This window comes from Micrasema longulum, unplaced genomic scaffold (assembly GCF_059751315.1).
Source record: "Micrasema longulum isolate JH-2025_06_02 unplaced genomic scaffold, ASM5975131v1 h1tg000494l, whole genome shotgun sequence".
In the NCBI taxonomy this organism is placed as follows: domain Eukaryota; kingdom Metazoa; phylum Arthropoda; class Insecta; order Trichoptera; family Brachycentridae; genus Micrasema; species Micrasema longulum.
In genome coordinates this window covers 364,037-381,287 of record NW_028277691.1, presented here as the reverse complement: position 1 = coordinate 381,287, position 17,251 = coordinate 364,037, and the positions used below count along the sequence as shown (strand labels likewise).

At 32.8% G+C, this 17,251-nt stretch overlaps 1 protein-coding gene across 5 annotated transcripts in view; it reads left to right on the top strand.

Moving 5' to 3' along the window:
* Fatp1 (Fatty acid transport protein 1) overlaps nucleotides 1-13,834 on the top strand; it is a 74,802-nt gene extending 60,968 nt beyond the window's left edge. For all 5 annotated transcript variants that reach the window (XM_088227246.1, XM_088227243.1, XM_088227245.1 and 2 more), the window contains exons 8-14: nucleotides 3,077-3,187; nucleotides 3,279-3,360; nucleotides 6,434-6,564; nucleotides 9,063-9,213; nucleotides 10,292-10,449; nucleotides 11,741-11,894; nucleotides 12,298-13,834. In XM_088227246.1, the coding sequence (XP_088083372.1) occupies nucleotides 3,077-3,187; nucleotides 3,279-3,360; nucleotides 6,434-6,564; nucleotides 9,063-9,213; nucleotides 10,292-10,449; nucleotides 11,741-11,894; nucleotides 12,298-12,455 (945 nt within the window). In that variant the 3' untranslated portion in view covers nucleotides 12,456-13,834. The remainder of the gene's footprint in view (nucleotides 1-3,076; nucleotides 3,188-3,278; nucleotides 3,361-6,433; nucleotides 6,565-9,062; nucleotides 9,214-10,291; nucleotides 10,450-11,740; nucleotides 11,895-12,297) is intronic.
* The last annotated feature ends 3,417 nt before the right edge of the window (nucleotides 13,835-17,251 follow it).

Here is a 17,251-nt window from a genome sequence, read left to right as displayed (position 1 = left end):
TAATAAAGTGTCACCTTGAGTTGCGCAAACTATGAATTAAAGTAACCATAGACTTACGTGCTAACATATTTTAAAATCTTAAAATTGTATAATTATAAGTAGAAAACTTAAGCTTTTTAAAAAACCTATTTGAAGGATGTTTTTAATTTACATTACAACCATTTTTCCTGTCGTAATAAATAATGGAAATATGGTTACACATGACATATCGAGAGGCTCACAGCAAGCAAAGGTCACTCTAAATTTGTGCTATGTCGTCATATCGTAAACTTTTACGTCTTGATCAATAAAATTGCTATAAAACCAACATGATATTAAGTTTAATGCTGTGATCTGTATGCAAATATGCGAGTATATTTTGTTTTTTATTGCAAAGAACAGTATTCCAGTTTTGAAGAAATTTTAATAAGATATTTTTAGAATCGAGATGTTACGATACCCGTTAATAGGAGAGGTATTCTCCTGAAACAGTTCTGTGCCTTGGGTCTGAAAGGGTCAATGTTGGATTTCAATTTTTTCTTGCCGACATTTTGTTGAGGGTTGATGTCAATCAATATGTGGTAATGTTTTTTAATCGAAAATAGTTTCAAACTCCTCCAACAGTTTATTATAACGTCACGAAATAGCTGTAAAATTACTCTCCTGTAGTTTTGTTATTTATGACATTGTCCATTTTAGACCCAAATCACATAATTATTTATTTTTATTATTATAGTTTTTTGTTTTTTTACAATATACATAAGAGGTAAAACAGAGTATTAAAAAGATAAAGAATAGTTACATAGATATGAAATACATATTATCAGTAAGAATTTATTTTTTTAAATCCCACAAAGGCATGGCGTGTTCGTGGGTATACAAGAATTATTATTGTATCCTTTTTTGTTGTATCCAATGCGTTCTATTTTAAAATAATTTGTGTCGAAGTTTTAAGAAGTAAATTCTAATTCAATCGATAAAATAACAAAGTTTGGCTAAGGTGTTCTTTCAATATGCTCACAAATAAATTATTTAAAAGATTGATGCATGACTTGTGAACTAATTAACCCTTCCCTTACTGGGACAAATACATCCTCGCGTAATTTGAAAAATGAAACATTATGGGCAATTGCTTCAATTATTTAAAGTTGAGTCAAAAGTTATAATATTTTTAATCTAATTGCTAAAAACATGAAAAAACCATTGGCTGTTGCTCACAATGCGGGCGAAAGAACCGCTCCTAACAAAATCCGGAGAACTACTAACGTATTAACACTACTAACTAGCAGAAATACTGGCAACTTTGCAAGTGTGACCCGCGAAATTGTCTCTCTCGCTCCCAGACATACCTGTAATATCGAGAGTGAGACGTAAAAAGAGTGTGGGACAACTATATATTCGGTACTATGTTTATCGAGATATTAAAATTATTAAATGCAAAGTGTACTAGCTACACATCACCGGGAAGGGAGAGTTAATTTCTGTAATATGCAAAATAATAAACCGAAAATTAATTCATACAGTCTGAAATTATGTTCAGCTATGGTTTTCAGAGAGAACAACTGTATAAATAAAGAATACAATATAAATTCGACCTTTTCCTTCTATGTTTATTTGGCAACTTTATACTATCAACAGGAAAAATTCGTATAAATTTTTGAAAAATGAGATTCTAAAAAAAAAACCTCTATAAATAAACATGCTGGGAGATTTCTACGAAATATATAATATTTGAAAATATTTATATTCAAAATTGAGGTATGTATATTTTTTTTAATCTATCTACTTTTTTTAGTGATATTGTAATTAATAATTAATTAATTAGAAAAACTCAAAGAGAAATTTAACAATAATTGTAAATAAGTGTTACTTAATTCATCAAATAATTACACAATGTGGAAGGTCAGTGTTCTTTTAAAAAATATATATTTGTTACTAGACTATCAAACTTAGATTTTTTTTTTTCAATAATTATGTATGGCATTATCAGCACTATGATTTTTTTAATTACTCCGCATGTGATTTAATACTAATTTTTACCGCGCGTTAGAAAACAGTTTTTATATCCAATTTCCCATAGCACTGTACTTCCTTATTAAATACTATAAGAATTACACAATTTTTAGAATGACGTATTTTGGGAGAGCGCTCCTCTCATTTACGGGTACTACAACATGTATACGGAATACGATAACAGAATGTAAAATTTAAGCCTTTGTAGATCTCCATTAGATGGAGAATAGATGATATCTTCATTCCCTTTCCGCACCTAATAGTGCATAGGGCACTGCATCGGTACACCAATTGCAGCGTATCTTGATCATTTTTGTTACATGAGTTTTTTATCGTTTACTTTTTGTGCTGTGACATGTTCACTAAATTGCCATACTTACTAGTTCTTTGCTCGATGTATTATTATTGTTTTTTTTTTGTTGTAAACTTTTTAAAATCATTCTTATGTTACTGAAATTCCACTCGGCGCTTTGTAGCTGCAAGACTTTTTGTGATGTTAGCTTTCATATTATATAAAAATAAACTTCAACTGTAAATGGAGTCTAGATTTTTTACCGCTTATGCGCTCTGTAGCTGCAGGACATGAAATCTAGATTCTATTTGTAAACGGTTATTTATAAATTAAAAACTCTTCCTACCAATTTTTTTGTGCAGTGTAAATGGGAGCTAGATTTCTAAACATCCATGGGCTATGTAGCTGCAAAGCGTGTTGGGATGCTTATTGTATAGCGTCCTTGAGGTGATTTTCACAAAAATGGCGTCATATAAATTATCCTAAATAAATAAGATGATCAGTCAAACGGAGTAGGCAAACGCGCTGACCATTACACCGCGAGGCCGACATAGATGATATGGTAAAATGTTAAAAACTTCAGTTCTTTGCATGTTTATTTAACAGTAATTACTGAACATAGTATCCCATTATAAAACCTATATTGGCTTTGACTTTGGCTGACAGAATAATCTTTTTGCTGTTTATCTAATGCCAAGATTGATTTGAACATAACTTGTGATTCTAAAACTTTTTTTTTTGTATCAAAAAATTTTGTAAGTGACATATAACAATGGAGAATTTTATTTGCAGGTCGCTAATTATATTGGAGAGATGTGCCGCTACCTACTGGCTGTTCCCGAGAGTCCGATAGACAAACAACACAAATTACGTGTCATGTACGGAAATGGATTGAGACCTCAGGTATTACTCTCCCCATACTTCTCCGTCCACATATTGCATTGATTACTAGTGGATATTGTGCGTTACAACACTACCTGTTTGTTCTTTTCAGATTTGGCAGACATTTGTGGATCGTTTCAACATTAGCAAGATAACGGAGTTCTATGGAGCAACGGAAGGAAATGCTAACATCGGTAAATATCTTCAGTTACTTTCGTATTGATTTGCAATAAATATAATAATTTTGATTCAAAAGTGGCTCGCAAATTCGCAAGTTTGTTTCAAAAGTGGCTCGCAAATTCGCAAGTTTGTTTCATAATATGCATTGTAAATTTGTCTTACACATCCCTGAACATATTGATTTATAAAACTACATTATATTGATTGTTTCAATTTCATAGTAAACATTGTAATAATATTCTTAAAAACATGTTCTTATTTGAAATGTAATTACATATATTTTTTTATTGACTGAATTTTGGATATCCTCATTACTTTTTACTATGTTTTTTTACATTTTATTTTGTTTTTTAATGTTTTTTTGGTTTTACTACGTATTTTACTATGTTTTTTTTATTTTTATTACTTATTTTACTATGTCAACTACCTTTATTATTTTTTTCTATGTATTTTTAGAACCAGATAAATAAACCTAGTTAGACAGTCAAAGCAACTTTGTATAAATGTATAATTTTATGTATCTTCTTCTTCTTCTTCTTCAGCCTTATTCTCTCCTCTGCTGGATGGCAGCTTCTTCCAAACGTCTCCATTCCTTCCTATCACCCGCTTTCATCATCCATGTTTTACCGGCTATCGGGGCAATGTCATTGACTCATCTTTTCTGTGGCCTTCCAACACTTCTTTTATTTGCCCATGGTCTCCACTTGATTATTCCGCGTGTCCACCTGCTATCATTTTGCCTCGCCACGTGTCCTGCTAACTGCCATTTTAATTCTTCTGCACGATCCATGACTCCGGTTCGGTAGCTTATTTCTTCATTTCTTATTCTGTCTCCTAGACATACACGGAGTCTGTTTCTTAGGCATACATTTTATGTACATAGTATTAAAATAAATAAAAAATGAAAAACGGTGCTCAAAGGCCATGACTGTATCGATTAGTTATGTGTATGTAGTTGAATTATCAATATTTATGTAAATATTAACCAAATTATCCACTAGTTTTAATACTATGAACCTGATATATTATCCACTAGTTTTAATACTATGAACAAATATAGAACTAAAGTAATACTATGATAAGTGATTTAAAAAATATCTTTTTAGTCATTCTAGATCAAAAGAATGGTGGCTTAGCTGCCAGCTATGCCATACGTGGTGTCATGTGGAATGTATTGGGCTACCAAAAATGGCAAAATGCATTGTTTGTGATATTTGCGCTCCATAAACGGTACCAGTAAATTCGCTGTACCAATGGTCTTTTGTAAAAATAAAAATTGCATAAGAGGTATAATGTTTCTAATGATTGCATTTTTTACCAATATAAAATGAGTATGCCCTGGAGTTGGGTAAGATGATTTTTCAAGGGGAGTTTACTGTTTTGTTCAAAGAAATGTTTTTAATTAATTCTTTTATTGTGTTCTTGTTTATAATACAACATTATACGATAATCAGTTAGTCGCTTTGATTTCCTTAAAGTTTCTGAAAAGAATTACATTTCCAAATAGTAAGCCATCTCAGACCACCTTTCCCAACAACTAATTACAAGAACTTAAAAGCATTAATACCTTTTAACTATGGACACATTCAATTTAATCAAATGATTTTCTGCCTAATTTACCATTTATTTTACAAATTAATATTATATTTTCATTGCTTTCTGTTACATAAAGACATTAATGATTTTTATAAAAATATCAATAAAAAACCCTTTCATTAGCTATGGAATTTTACCAATAAATATTTACAAAGAACATTAATATCATAAAAAATTTGATGAAATCATTTCAAATCGAGTTAGTAATTTTTTGCCAATAATGAGGAACTTCAGCCTTTACGGGAAATTGGATACAAAAATGATTTACGTGCGTGCGGTAAAAAAATAGAGAATTAAATTAAACGGGCAAGTTTCTTGAAAATGTATGAAAAAAAATATTTTAATAAAAATAAACTATGTACTTTGAACCGTGGAATATTTTCGGTTTACTTACTGTCAACGAACCAATCGGCAGTACTGACTGAGTAATTTCAGAAATAGAAAACTTTAAAAAATCATAGCGCTGATAATACGATACACAATTTATAAATTTAATAGTCTATTAGCAAATAAAAAAATATAAAAAAACCACTAAACTTTCTCATTCATTTAGAATATTTTTAAAAACATTTTTATAATTTAATATTACTTACATTACACATTATTTTGTATTTTTGTATTATTTGATAAAACACTAAATATTATTAACTAAAAAGGTTTTGGATTTACATTTACACTTTAAGTAAATTGGCCTCTTTGAAGGTAAACTACTCTTCAGTTGCCATTGACCCGAAATATTGAAATTTCACATTTTAGTGTTATTTCTGGGCTGAAGTGCCCTTGTATAGCTGAACGCACTAAACCGATTGGCAAATAAACCATTTGTAAACCTACACGAGTAATTATGTCAAACTCGTGTTTCTTTAAAATGTATATTTTTTAAACTTAATAAGTTCTCGCTGTTTCTTCTTGAAAATTAATGCTTTATTTTTAAAAATGAGCAAAGAACATTTCATCGAAAGTATTTTCCATCGCCAGTGACTACTTTCTCCCATCTTTCTGGCAGCATACGAATACCATCTTGAAAAGAACAACTCATCTTTTGAGATTATCCACGAATTGCGCCATTTTTTAGTAGAATGGAAGTGCTGCTCAGGCAGGTCATGAATGCCTGACGGCTATGGCAGGTGGGGTAGGACTTCCCATTTGAGTACATATTTCCAAGTATGTTTTGACTGGCCTTGCAACATGTGACCGAGCTTTGTCATGCTGCAGAATTACTTTGTTGCGTCTCCTCATATTGGGGCAGTTTTTCTTTCAATGCTCGGCTCAAACGCATCATTTCTAGTCGATAGCAATCTCCCGTGTGTTTCGTGGGATTTGAGGAGCTCATAAGATGATGACGTGACGATGACGATGTTAACGACGATGATGACGATGATGATGATGTTCAGACAAAGCACCTAAACTTTTACAAATATGACTTGTATTTTATATTGTTATAACATAACATTGACATAAATGTTAAGTCACCTTTTTTTATAATTCCAGTAAACCTCGATGGGACAGTGGGTGCGATAGGATTTGTGTCTCGTATATTACCGAGTTTGTACCCCATTGCACTCATTAAGGTTGATGAGAGAACTGGAGAACCCATTCGAAACTCTAAAGGGCTGTGTCAGGTAAGAAAATACTCTAAAATATCATTACAATGTACCTGTCCTTTGCATTTTGAACTTTTACTTCTAAAAGTTTATCAAATACAAAAAAAATAATGTACTTCAAAACATGTAGAGGAGCACCTTAGTATGATCGGGCTTAGTTGTAATTCTGGAAATTCTGGAAATAGATAGGCAAATTACATACAATATACTAAAATATATTTGATGGCAACTATTTAAGGACTGCATTTTTTTTCACAACAGCCTTGATTTAGTTATGAATATTTATGTTTGTTTTGAGAATAACACCACCCATGTATCAACTTATTTCAGTTGCCCCTTATAATTATTTAATGATTTTTGCGTGTATGATGATATGCAGTATAAGTATCTATAAAAAATAACCAACATAATCGGCGGTGTAGTGGCTAAGATGCTTGGCTCACGCACGAAAGGTTCTGGGTTCGATTCCCGGTGAGAAAGAAATCAAATGTGATTTTTCTCAAACCTGGGTGTATCTTGTTCTAATTCACCACTGCAATTGGACCTTCTGGACTGTTGTGGTGCAAAAAAATAAATAAAAAATAATAATAGTAATGATTCTAGAAAGCGGTAAAAAGTTCATGTTTTTTTTATACTTCTCTTCTTAATTCATTTTTATTTATTCTTTAATGAATGAATTTTGGATGATTCCAAATACTATGAATATAATGAATTGATATTTCATAATGAATTAATTATTACTTTTTTATTTATTTCACTTTTTATTTTGCAAAATACATTACTGACTGTATATTTATGTATGTAAAACATGTAAAAGCCTACAGGGCTAACAAATAAATAAATAAATATTTGCTTTTCGGAACACAAAATAATTTTTTTCTCTAGAAACAGAAGTATGGAGCAAATGGCAATCTGAAACTGGCTATTGCTTCTCTGTATAAGGACAGCACAGCATGTGTGAGGGTAAATGGATCATACATATCGTGGTTTGACATTCCTAAAGGAGTCTAAACGGGGATGTGTGATGTCACCATGGCTATTCAACGTATATCTGTGGCTTGGGTCTAACAGGGCCAATGTCGTAGATCACAACATTACGGCAGAGTAATTTTACAGCTATTTTTTGACATTATAATAAACTGTTTGAGGTGTTTGAAACCATTTTCAATAAAAAAACACTATCACATAATATGTATGTGTATGTAATTTTTTTAAATATATGTATTTTTTAATTGACATCAACCCCCTACAAAATGTTAGCAAAAAAATAAATCTGACATTGGTCCTTTTAGACTCAAGACACAGATATTTCAATAACTGTTTGGAAGAACTGACCTGTTTAAGAATGAGAGAAAAAATGGGTGATTTAACTATCAACTGTCTTTTGTAACTAACTAACTAACTAACTAACCATCACGCCATTTCCCCGGAGGGGTAGGCAGAGAGGATAGAACGCCACACCACTCTGTCCTGGCACACTTCCTTTGCTTCCTTCACATTCATACATCTTCTCATGCACGCACGTCGATTATTCCGACTTTTCACATGACCACTTTCAAGAATTTGTTGTACTTGATCATGCCATGTCTTTCTCGGCCTTCCTCGACTTCTACAACCAGACACATTCGCATCATAAATCTTTTTAGCCGTTCTTTCATCATTCATTCGCTCCACATGACCGAACCATCGCAAAAGACCTTTCTTAATTTTGTCGATAATGGTATCAAAAAACTACGATGTATGCAGGGGAAGTGATTTTCTGATGAATGTTGATAAATCAAATGTGATGGTTCTTTAAAGAAATAAATATGAGATCACTGTGAATGGGTTATTAGAAGAATTTGTGTCTGGGAAGTATGTTTACTAAGGATGGAATGACTGAGAAAGATATTGAAAGGAGGGTGAGTGCCGGGAGCAGAGTGAACAGTGCACTTAAATAAACCTTGACAAATAAGTGTTTATCGCAGGAGGCAAAATTAGCAGTTCACAGTGGAGTCCCGGTGCCGATCTTGATGTATGGGAGGAGGTATAAAATTGGAAAAAAACAAGAATGAAAGTAGGCTGAATGCTGTCAAAATCCTATCTCTCAGGAGGGTGTGTGGTAAAACTATGTATGATAGATGCACAAATGTCGAGATCCGTACATTATGTAAGTTTGAGTTATTGAGGCCATTATCGACAAAATCATGAAAGCAATTCTCTGTTGGTTTGGACATGTAGAGCGAATGGAAAACAAAGGAACGGCTAAAAAGATTTACGATGCAAATGTTGATGTATGCAGAAATCGAGGAAGACATGGCAAGACCAAATCCAACAAATACATGAAGATGGACATGACAAAAGTCGGAATAATAGGCGCGCGTGCATGAGAAAATGTGTGAATGTAGGGGAAGTGAGATCCGTATGCCTCTGCCTACCCTTACGGTGAAACTGCGTGATGGTTTGTAACTTAAATATTCTGATAAACATTTTTTTTTATTTCCACTGATGTTGAATTATTTTTTCTTAATTTTTAGTTATGTAAAGTTGATGAACCTGGAGTGTTTATTGGGAAGATTCAGCCGTCCAATCCGTCTAGAGCTTTCCTGGGATATGTTGACAAGGCCGCTTCTGAAAAGAAAATCGTACGCGATGTCTTCACTCGCGGAGATTCTGCGTTCATCTCTGGTATGTTGTTACATCACATGTATTACAGCAACTGTTCTAGTATTTATTTGGCTTTAGGAAATATGACCGCATATCTAATTATCATAGGCTAATGAAATGGCTCAACATTAGACAGCGGTAAATGTCCCAAACTGACAATTTTTTCGGAGTGTTTAAACTGAATACCATGGTTTTAGTATGGGTTTTATGTCTTTTAAAGAAATGAAATCAGTATACTTTTAGTGCACTGTATGGAACTTGAAAACTTCATAAATATTGTATGCATGTTTAAATAAAATGTCAGTGTGATTTATGGTGCAAACTATGAAGAAATTAGTATGAATGGTTGAAATAAAAATAGCGGTTTTTCAGAAACTTGCATAGTAGTGAACTCTCCGTAAAACATATTATATAACAGACTATCCAGAACTCAATTATGAACCAGTTCAAAAAGACAGTTCGAACGCTTTGAGCTGTTGAGCTGCAGCTCAAACATCTAATAGGCGGCTTACCGCTCACTGCGGTACATTGTGAGTTTTGTTAGAATCGTACATGTACGTGATGCTTCAGGTCAGCTGAGTCAGCGGTGATTCGGTTAACCATACATTTATTTGAGCCGAATGGTGCGACTTTATCATTCGGCTCACTGCCACAGCTGTTTCGCGCCTGACCTCGCGACTCACGACAGTCGCGTAAAATAATTTGAGCTGATCTGTGAGCCGGTTTAAATCTCCAGCTCAAGTATTTGAGCTGCCAGCTGACCTGCAGCTCAAAAAATAATCCTGAGTTACCTATGCCTATGTCAAACAATGAGTGATGGTGGCGCTACATATTGGTTGAAATACTAATAAAAGGATATTTTCCATTCATTCAAACAATTAAAGGTCAATTTACCAGTTACATTTTAAATAACAAATTCGCCAATTCTGTGCTTAGTGCAAATGTGTAAAAGTCAAAAGTGATCCATCATAGATCGCGAATTTTAAATTAGCATTATTATTTTGATATCTTTCCCGCGTGTCGGCGGCAGTTGGCGGCATTAAAAACGGACTTTTACTGTAGTAAATTGAGTAAAACACAAATATGTATAATATTTCAGGAGATATATTGGTTGCCGATGAGTTTGGATACTTGTTCTTCAAGGATCGGACGGGTGATACTTTCCGTTGGAGAGGAGAGAACGTGTCCACCGGAGAAGTGGAAGCTGCTGTATCGATCATAGCCCAACAGAGGGACGCTGTCGTATATGGTGTTCTGGTGAGACTTCTTTTCTTACGTCTAGTTATTCTACAAAATGTATGATTTGCAAATACTGAAAATATTTGTGTAGTCAAATAGAATAAGAGACAATTCAATGAGGATGTTCAGTGCTACGGAAAATTTGATATTTTCTTACACGTGGTAAAAATTAGAGCATTTAATTGTTTTCGAAGTTTCTAGAAAATATATCTTAAAATTCAGAGCGCTGATAATAGGTATATGTAAAACAAATTTTTGGCTTAGGTTAATAGTCTAATTATAAATTTTAAAAACCCCTGAACTTCATCATTACACTATATTTAACAATTTTAGCCCAGTTGTTCATTCAAATATATCTAAGTACGTCACAATTTTTGTTGCTTATATTGGTACTCGACATTACACAGAAAAATTGTTTTTTTTTAAATTTGATAGCTGGCTTGTTTGTTTTGGAGCAAATTCCTGTCATCCTTCTAAACTATATCTGAGGCAAGTTTCAGTACATCTAAATCAAATTAAATAAATATAAACATAAGAAAATAATACATGTTCCACATGCCTGGTTGATTGATTATCAGTTTAAAAGCCAGTGTTCATTGAAAATTAATGTTAAATAATTTTACATACAAAAGATAAAAACAAAATAGAAAAAATTTTATGTAATTCCTTCAGTACATACGTAATGCAAAATATTTTTATATTCTCAGGAATTGATTCGAGTCTGAAAAAGTTGACAAAGCCGATGCAATTTTTATTTTATTATTTTGACGCATCTGTGATTTTCAAACTTGTAACGGATGATCAAGATACGCTAAATATGATGTATTATAGCAATGCCCTACGCACCATGGGTATAGGGAATTAATGATATATTATTTTTAAAGATACAGTTTTTTTCCATGTCCAGGCGGATGATATTTATAGTTAGTTCTGTGTGTGAAATAGAACCAGAATCAGGTCATAAGTCCGCTTCATACTGTATCGTGGTTATCGGGTTCGTCTACCATACTCGAGGTCCCGAGTTCGATTCCTGGGAAGGTCAACATGAAATATTGATTTAAAAGGTGGTTTACGTTGGGATATTTGATTGTTCCTGGATTGGCCATCTGGCGCGAAAGACTGATGAAATTATCTTTGTGTAACAGGGATAGGGTGATGATTTTTTAAAATAAATTTTAGAATTTATTCGTCCTTATGGTTATGATGTCCGAAATGAAGCTTTTTAAAATACAATTTCGGGTAACACTGAACATGCTCGTTACTAATGTAAAAATAGTTAATGTATTTTATAATGTAATTGTGTTCCCAGGTTCCTCACGTAGAGGGTCGAGCGGGAATGTGTGGCATCGCAGACCCTGAGGGTACCCTGGACCTGCAGCTACTGTCAGACGGACTCCAGAGAGACCTCCCTCCTTATGCCCGGCCTGTGTTCATCAGGATCCTCAAGCACGTGGATATGACGGGTAACACTTTTCTTCCTTATTTGTACATTTTTATCCCGTATCCTTTATTTCCTGACAAAGTCAGTCTGAATCATACTCTTTTTATAAGGTTTCAACATTTAATTACAATGATAAGTTGTTTACTTGGCATCCTACTTTTTGGACGTTTTCAAAATGCCATTAGCTATCAATTCTGAAGTTCTGTACAGTGTACAATATGATTCTAATGAATTTCAATTCAATATGTCTATAATTGACTTCTATAAATTGATTTTCAATTATTTTGCATAAACATATTTTGATTATTGCTGATTAAAAACCAATTACGAAAACGATTAATTGGGACAGATCTTCATTCATTAACAATTATCGATTATAAATACTTTAGACATGCGCTATTTATTTTTTAATATTTTGATTACAGGTACCTTTAAAATGAAGAAGACTGATTTACAAGAAGACGGGTTCAACCCGAATGTTGTAAAAGACAAGTTGTATTTCTTGGATCCTAAAACTGGGAAGTACACTACGCTGGATCGAGACGTCTTCGATAGAATCAACACCGGATCCATTCGGTTATGAAAACTCTTCGCCGCTGTGAATACTTTAGTAAATCTGTTTATAATACACAACACCGAGTGTTCACGAGAGGTCACTCCTTAACTCCTGTACTAGTTCTACTCATTTAGAGCTCGTTGTTAAACTTAAATAAATTATCTTTATTTTATAGAGACTAATTCAAACGTAGGTTAAATAAATATGTATTACACTCGAGGCCAAGAGTAAGTCGAACAAATTAAAACTCTTTATATCAGTAATCAGTACCAAATACTGGGATAGCAAATATAATTGTGTTTATCAAAGTATGAAATTTTAGTGTCACAATCACTTATATCTGAAAGCTTCCATGCTTTTGCTCAAGTTTTTAAAATATAATGAATAATATCCAAAACACAAATATGTAAAGTAAAATTAAGTCGAGTCTTCCGCTGACCTTAGATGTGCAGTGTGTCTAATTTAGTTGATCTGTGACATGCATTACATATTCTGTAAAGTAACATGTAATTTTAAACACGCTGTACCAAAACGGGGAACTCCCCAATGTTGCCGAATCGACATGCGCAAAAAATTACCCCACTCAACTCAATTTTACTCTACCGATTGGCTATAGGAAATTTAGAAATTGTTTGCTGTAGGGTAGAATAATATGTAAATCTATTTGAATATTTGCCTTCAAAGTTAATCGTAATTACTTCAAAATTAGCAAAAGAAAATACTTTAAAATTTTATAGGTAGTTAATACATGTGTGTTATATGGGAATTATTTTTCTATAAATTGATTTTTGACAAAAAAAAAACGATCATTTTTTGCAGCTGTAATATTTTACAGGTTTTGTCATTTTTATGACAAAAATCTGTCAGAATTTTTACCGTAGAGTGCATAAATTCTTCATTTTGTCAGAAATTTATTTCTTTAGAAAAAATGGCCTTGTTAAATTTATTTCTAACTTTTAGATAAAGTGGTAGGAAACACCGCATAAATTATATTTTTAACTCAATTATGTAATTCTGTAATTGTATGTAATTATGACTTGATTTGCAATCTGGAAACCCACTAATTGAACTACTGCACAAAATGTATATTGTTATAAACAAAGAATATATAATTTTAGAATATGTATATGTAAAGAAACCATTATTTATTAAAGAATTACTTTTTATTGCATAAATCACTGTACATAATGAATTGAAACATGAACTTATTGTAGGTATAATTTTTATAGTTTAGTGGTGAACAGTACACTAGAACAAAAATAAACATAAAATGTAGGTATTGTATAATATTATATAGTATTTTAGCGGGCTGCACAAATACAGTGAGTTAATATTTTTCTAATGGTTAAAATTGTTGATTATTTTTATATGAAATAAATTGTTAATTGGATTTTCTTAGAAACAAATATTTTATTTTAAACCTTTCCTAATACGTCGATGATTTTGTTTTATAAAAAAATATTAATAAAATAAAAATAACCAAATTGTTTTTTAGTTATATGGATCTTGTTTTGTGATTGGCGACAATCTCTGTTGGCGACTACAAGGTCACGACATTATATTTTAGCATTGCTGTTTTTTTTTTCCAAAATAATATTAACATCTACAGAGAACACGCTTAGAAAAATATTAAACTAAATTACATTGATAAAAATTGTAAGGGAACTACAGTAGAACTCTGTTTATCCAAACTCCAGGCATACGGATTACCAAATATCTAGATTATTATCAAGAAATAAAACATGATAACAATATACTTGAAAGTCTAATGGACGAGAATGTGGGACCTACTGCAAATGAGGCATTCACTTTTTTGGACACTGCCCTTAAATGGATGGAGCAACAGCCTAAATGTGACCATATACAGTTTCTTACGGTCAAGCGTATGCAGGAGCTCGCTGTGTAAATGAGTTTCTTCATCAAAGCAAATAACTTTTCTGGATTGCTGTATTATTTCAAAAGCAATAAAAAAAGTGATCTAGGAGTAAATTTTGCATTTTCTTCAAGGAGGGGGGGGGCTGACCATATAATTGGATGACGAAAACCCCATAAAACGCCTAACTCTCTATGCCATAAGGATGGCGAAGACCAGGAAGGCTCAAAATGCGATGGATGGACTGCATCAGTGGGGATACGACAACATTGGAATTGAGGAACTGGAGAGGAAGGGCGGCAGACCGGCAAGAGTGGAGGAGACTCTTCTCAGAGATATTTCTACCTGGAGAAAAACATTCAAAATGTGCACTTCTTTAAAATAATATAATAAAGACAGTAAGAATAATACATATTTTTATTTCGGTTCAATTGGTAGTGCAGTACCCGACCAGCCATATCATAATTACACAATATAGGTACCGCGAAACCGTCCAATTTTGCCCTGGATGGATATTTTGCCCAAACAGTCTAATCTATGATCAACCTTTAAAAAAACATATTTCCATTTGATTTCGGTAAATTTGATACCAAATCTGGCAAAATATCCATCAAGGGCAAAATTGGATGGTTTCGCGGTACTTACATAAATAAAATATGAAAACATTATTTGTATAAAAATAAATCCGCATTTAAAGATAACTAATGATAGATCTGAAAAGTAATGTACCATTATATAAATTAAGAGGTATGACACAGATTATATAGTACAAGTAAGGTTTGACACTTTAGCGCCCTACACCCACCTACACCAATGCTGCCACGAAATCGATTCCCAGCAGAGTTTACCTTCCACCAGTTGGCTGCTTCACGGCTGCTTATAAATATTTATAATGTCTACACTTTTCCTCAACTTTTCTCTGGCAAAGGCAAACATCCCACTCGCGCTGCAGTGTCGTGAAAGCTTGTGCAGAGCTCTATAACGTCTATAACTATAACCCTAACACTTCGTTGGTTGTAATAAAATATTTTTTTAGATGTGATGAACCAATACCTACTAGTCGGTGTTGGATGAACACGATATAATATTTTTTATTATGCACAAACAACAATAAAGACGAAGAAAAATGCGAATGAAGTTCGAACAGATTGCAGAATGCAGCGCCCCGCGGTTTGACAGATAAAACAAAACGTTTTGGCCTTAAAATAGTGACGTCCATACCCAATGAATAATTCATAGTCGATTATATGAAATAATTGGTATTAAATAAAGTACAATCGGTTAAGACTATGAAAAATAGTGAAATTATTAACTTCCCAGCTCTCCCAAAGTGATTTTTGGTTAGATTTTATTTTATTTGGTTAATGAAAATGAAATAATTGATTTGACGGAGTTCGCAATTATCGCGGATTAATATTTTGAATTGAATATAGTAAAATAAAACCAAAATGATACAGGAGCGTTTTTGATTCGATTACTGCTCTAGAGCAAGGTACCTACCTTAGGGAATAAATTGTGAAAAATAAAATTGATTGGATATAAGTCCGCCTCGTAGTGCAGTGGTTGGCGTGTTTGTCTACCATTCTTGAGGTTCTAAGATCGATTCCTTGCAGAATGGACGATTGGTTTTAAATGTGGTTCTACACTGCAATATTTCATTGTTCCTGGGCTGGAAACTGAAGCGATAGACTGATCATTTTATCTTCCATGAGTCAAAAAAATATCCAGATACGCTGCAATCGAGATACCAATGCATAGAAGGGCGATTACGATAAATATTTTTAGTCTAATTTAAGCTGGTCTAATAATTGTCACCACTTTTTTTATATTTAAACTGAAATTCTCTGCATTCAGTAACTTTTTTTTTAAATGAACAAAATATACAAAACATTTTGTAATCTAATATCTAATTCTAATTCATCACAAAAACAGTTACAAATAAATTACAAACACGGAATTAGAATCTCAATCACCTACGCGCCAGTGGTGCTATTCGGAACTAAAAATTTTGTAAGTATTATATATTTTAACATACATGGAAAAAAAGGGTTAGGGGGTCGCGAAATATTTTTTGAAATAGATTTTGATACTAGGGGTTCGTGTCATGAAAAGGTTGAAAAACGCTGTTATAGACAATTTAATACACCATACCAAAACTTCCGATCTCACTTCGCCGCGCAGTGTACTTTTCAATGATACACTCTCATATGGTATATTTGTTGTGCATCTGGGGATTTGCCACAAAAAAGTGTGTATCAGAAATACAAGTAATACAGAATAGAGCTATAAGAAACATATACGGTATACCAATGGAAACGCATGTCAAAGACATTTACAAACTTACTGACATTCTCCCATTTTTGGTCATACCGTATTATGAGATTACAAAAACGGTGCTTCAAGGTGTGAATAAAGACTCTCTGACTAATATTGGCTATACCTTTAATCGTGACGTCCATCAGTATAATACGCGACAGCGTCAAACTATTCACGTACCTGGATCACGCACGACAAGGTATGGTCTAAGGTCTCTGCTATACCTTGCTTGTAGCGAGTACAACAGGCTACCGGAGTCCTATAGAACGTCAATAAATAACTGTATTCATTAAAAAAATTACTACTTGAGGAGGTACGTGGAGGGTGAAATTTAGTTTTAAGTTCTTTTTTCCCTTGAATATTTCTTTTTTTCTATATGTAAATATAACAATTTTATTTTTAATTTTTATTATGGATTGTTTAAAGGATGGCAAGCGGATGTATAATTTGTATCATATATTTGCTTGCTATCTTTTTCAGTTTTTATGTACATATTATTACTTGTTACTTTATTACTATTTGTTGCTATATTATTGTTGTTTGTTAGTAGAAAAATATTTACATATAGGTATGTTTACCTATATGTAAATATTTTTCTGCCCCAAAATGAGTTTGTTGTAATTCCTGGGAGTAT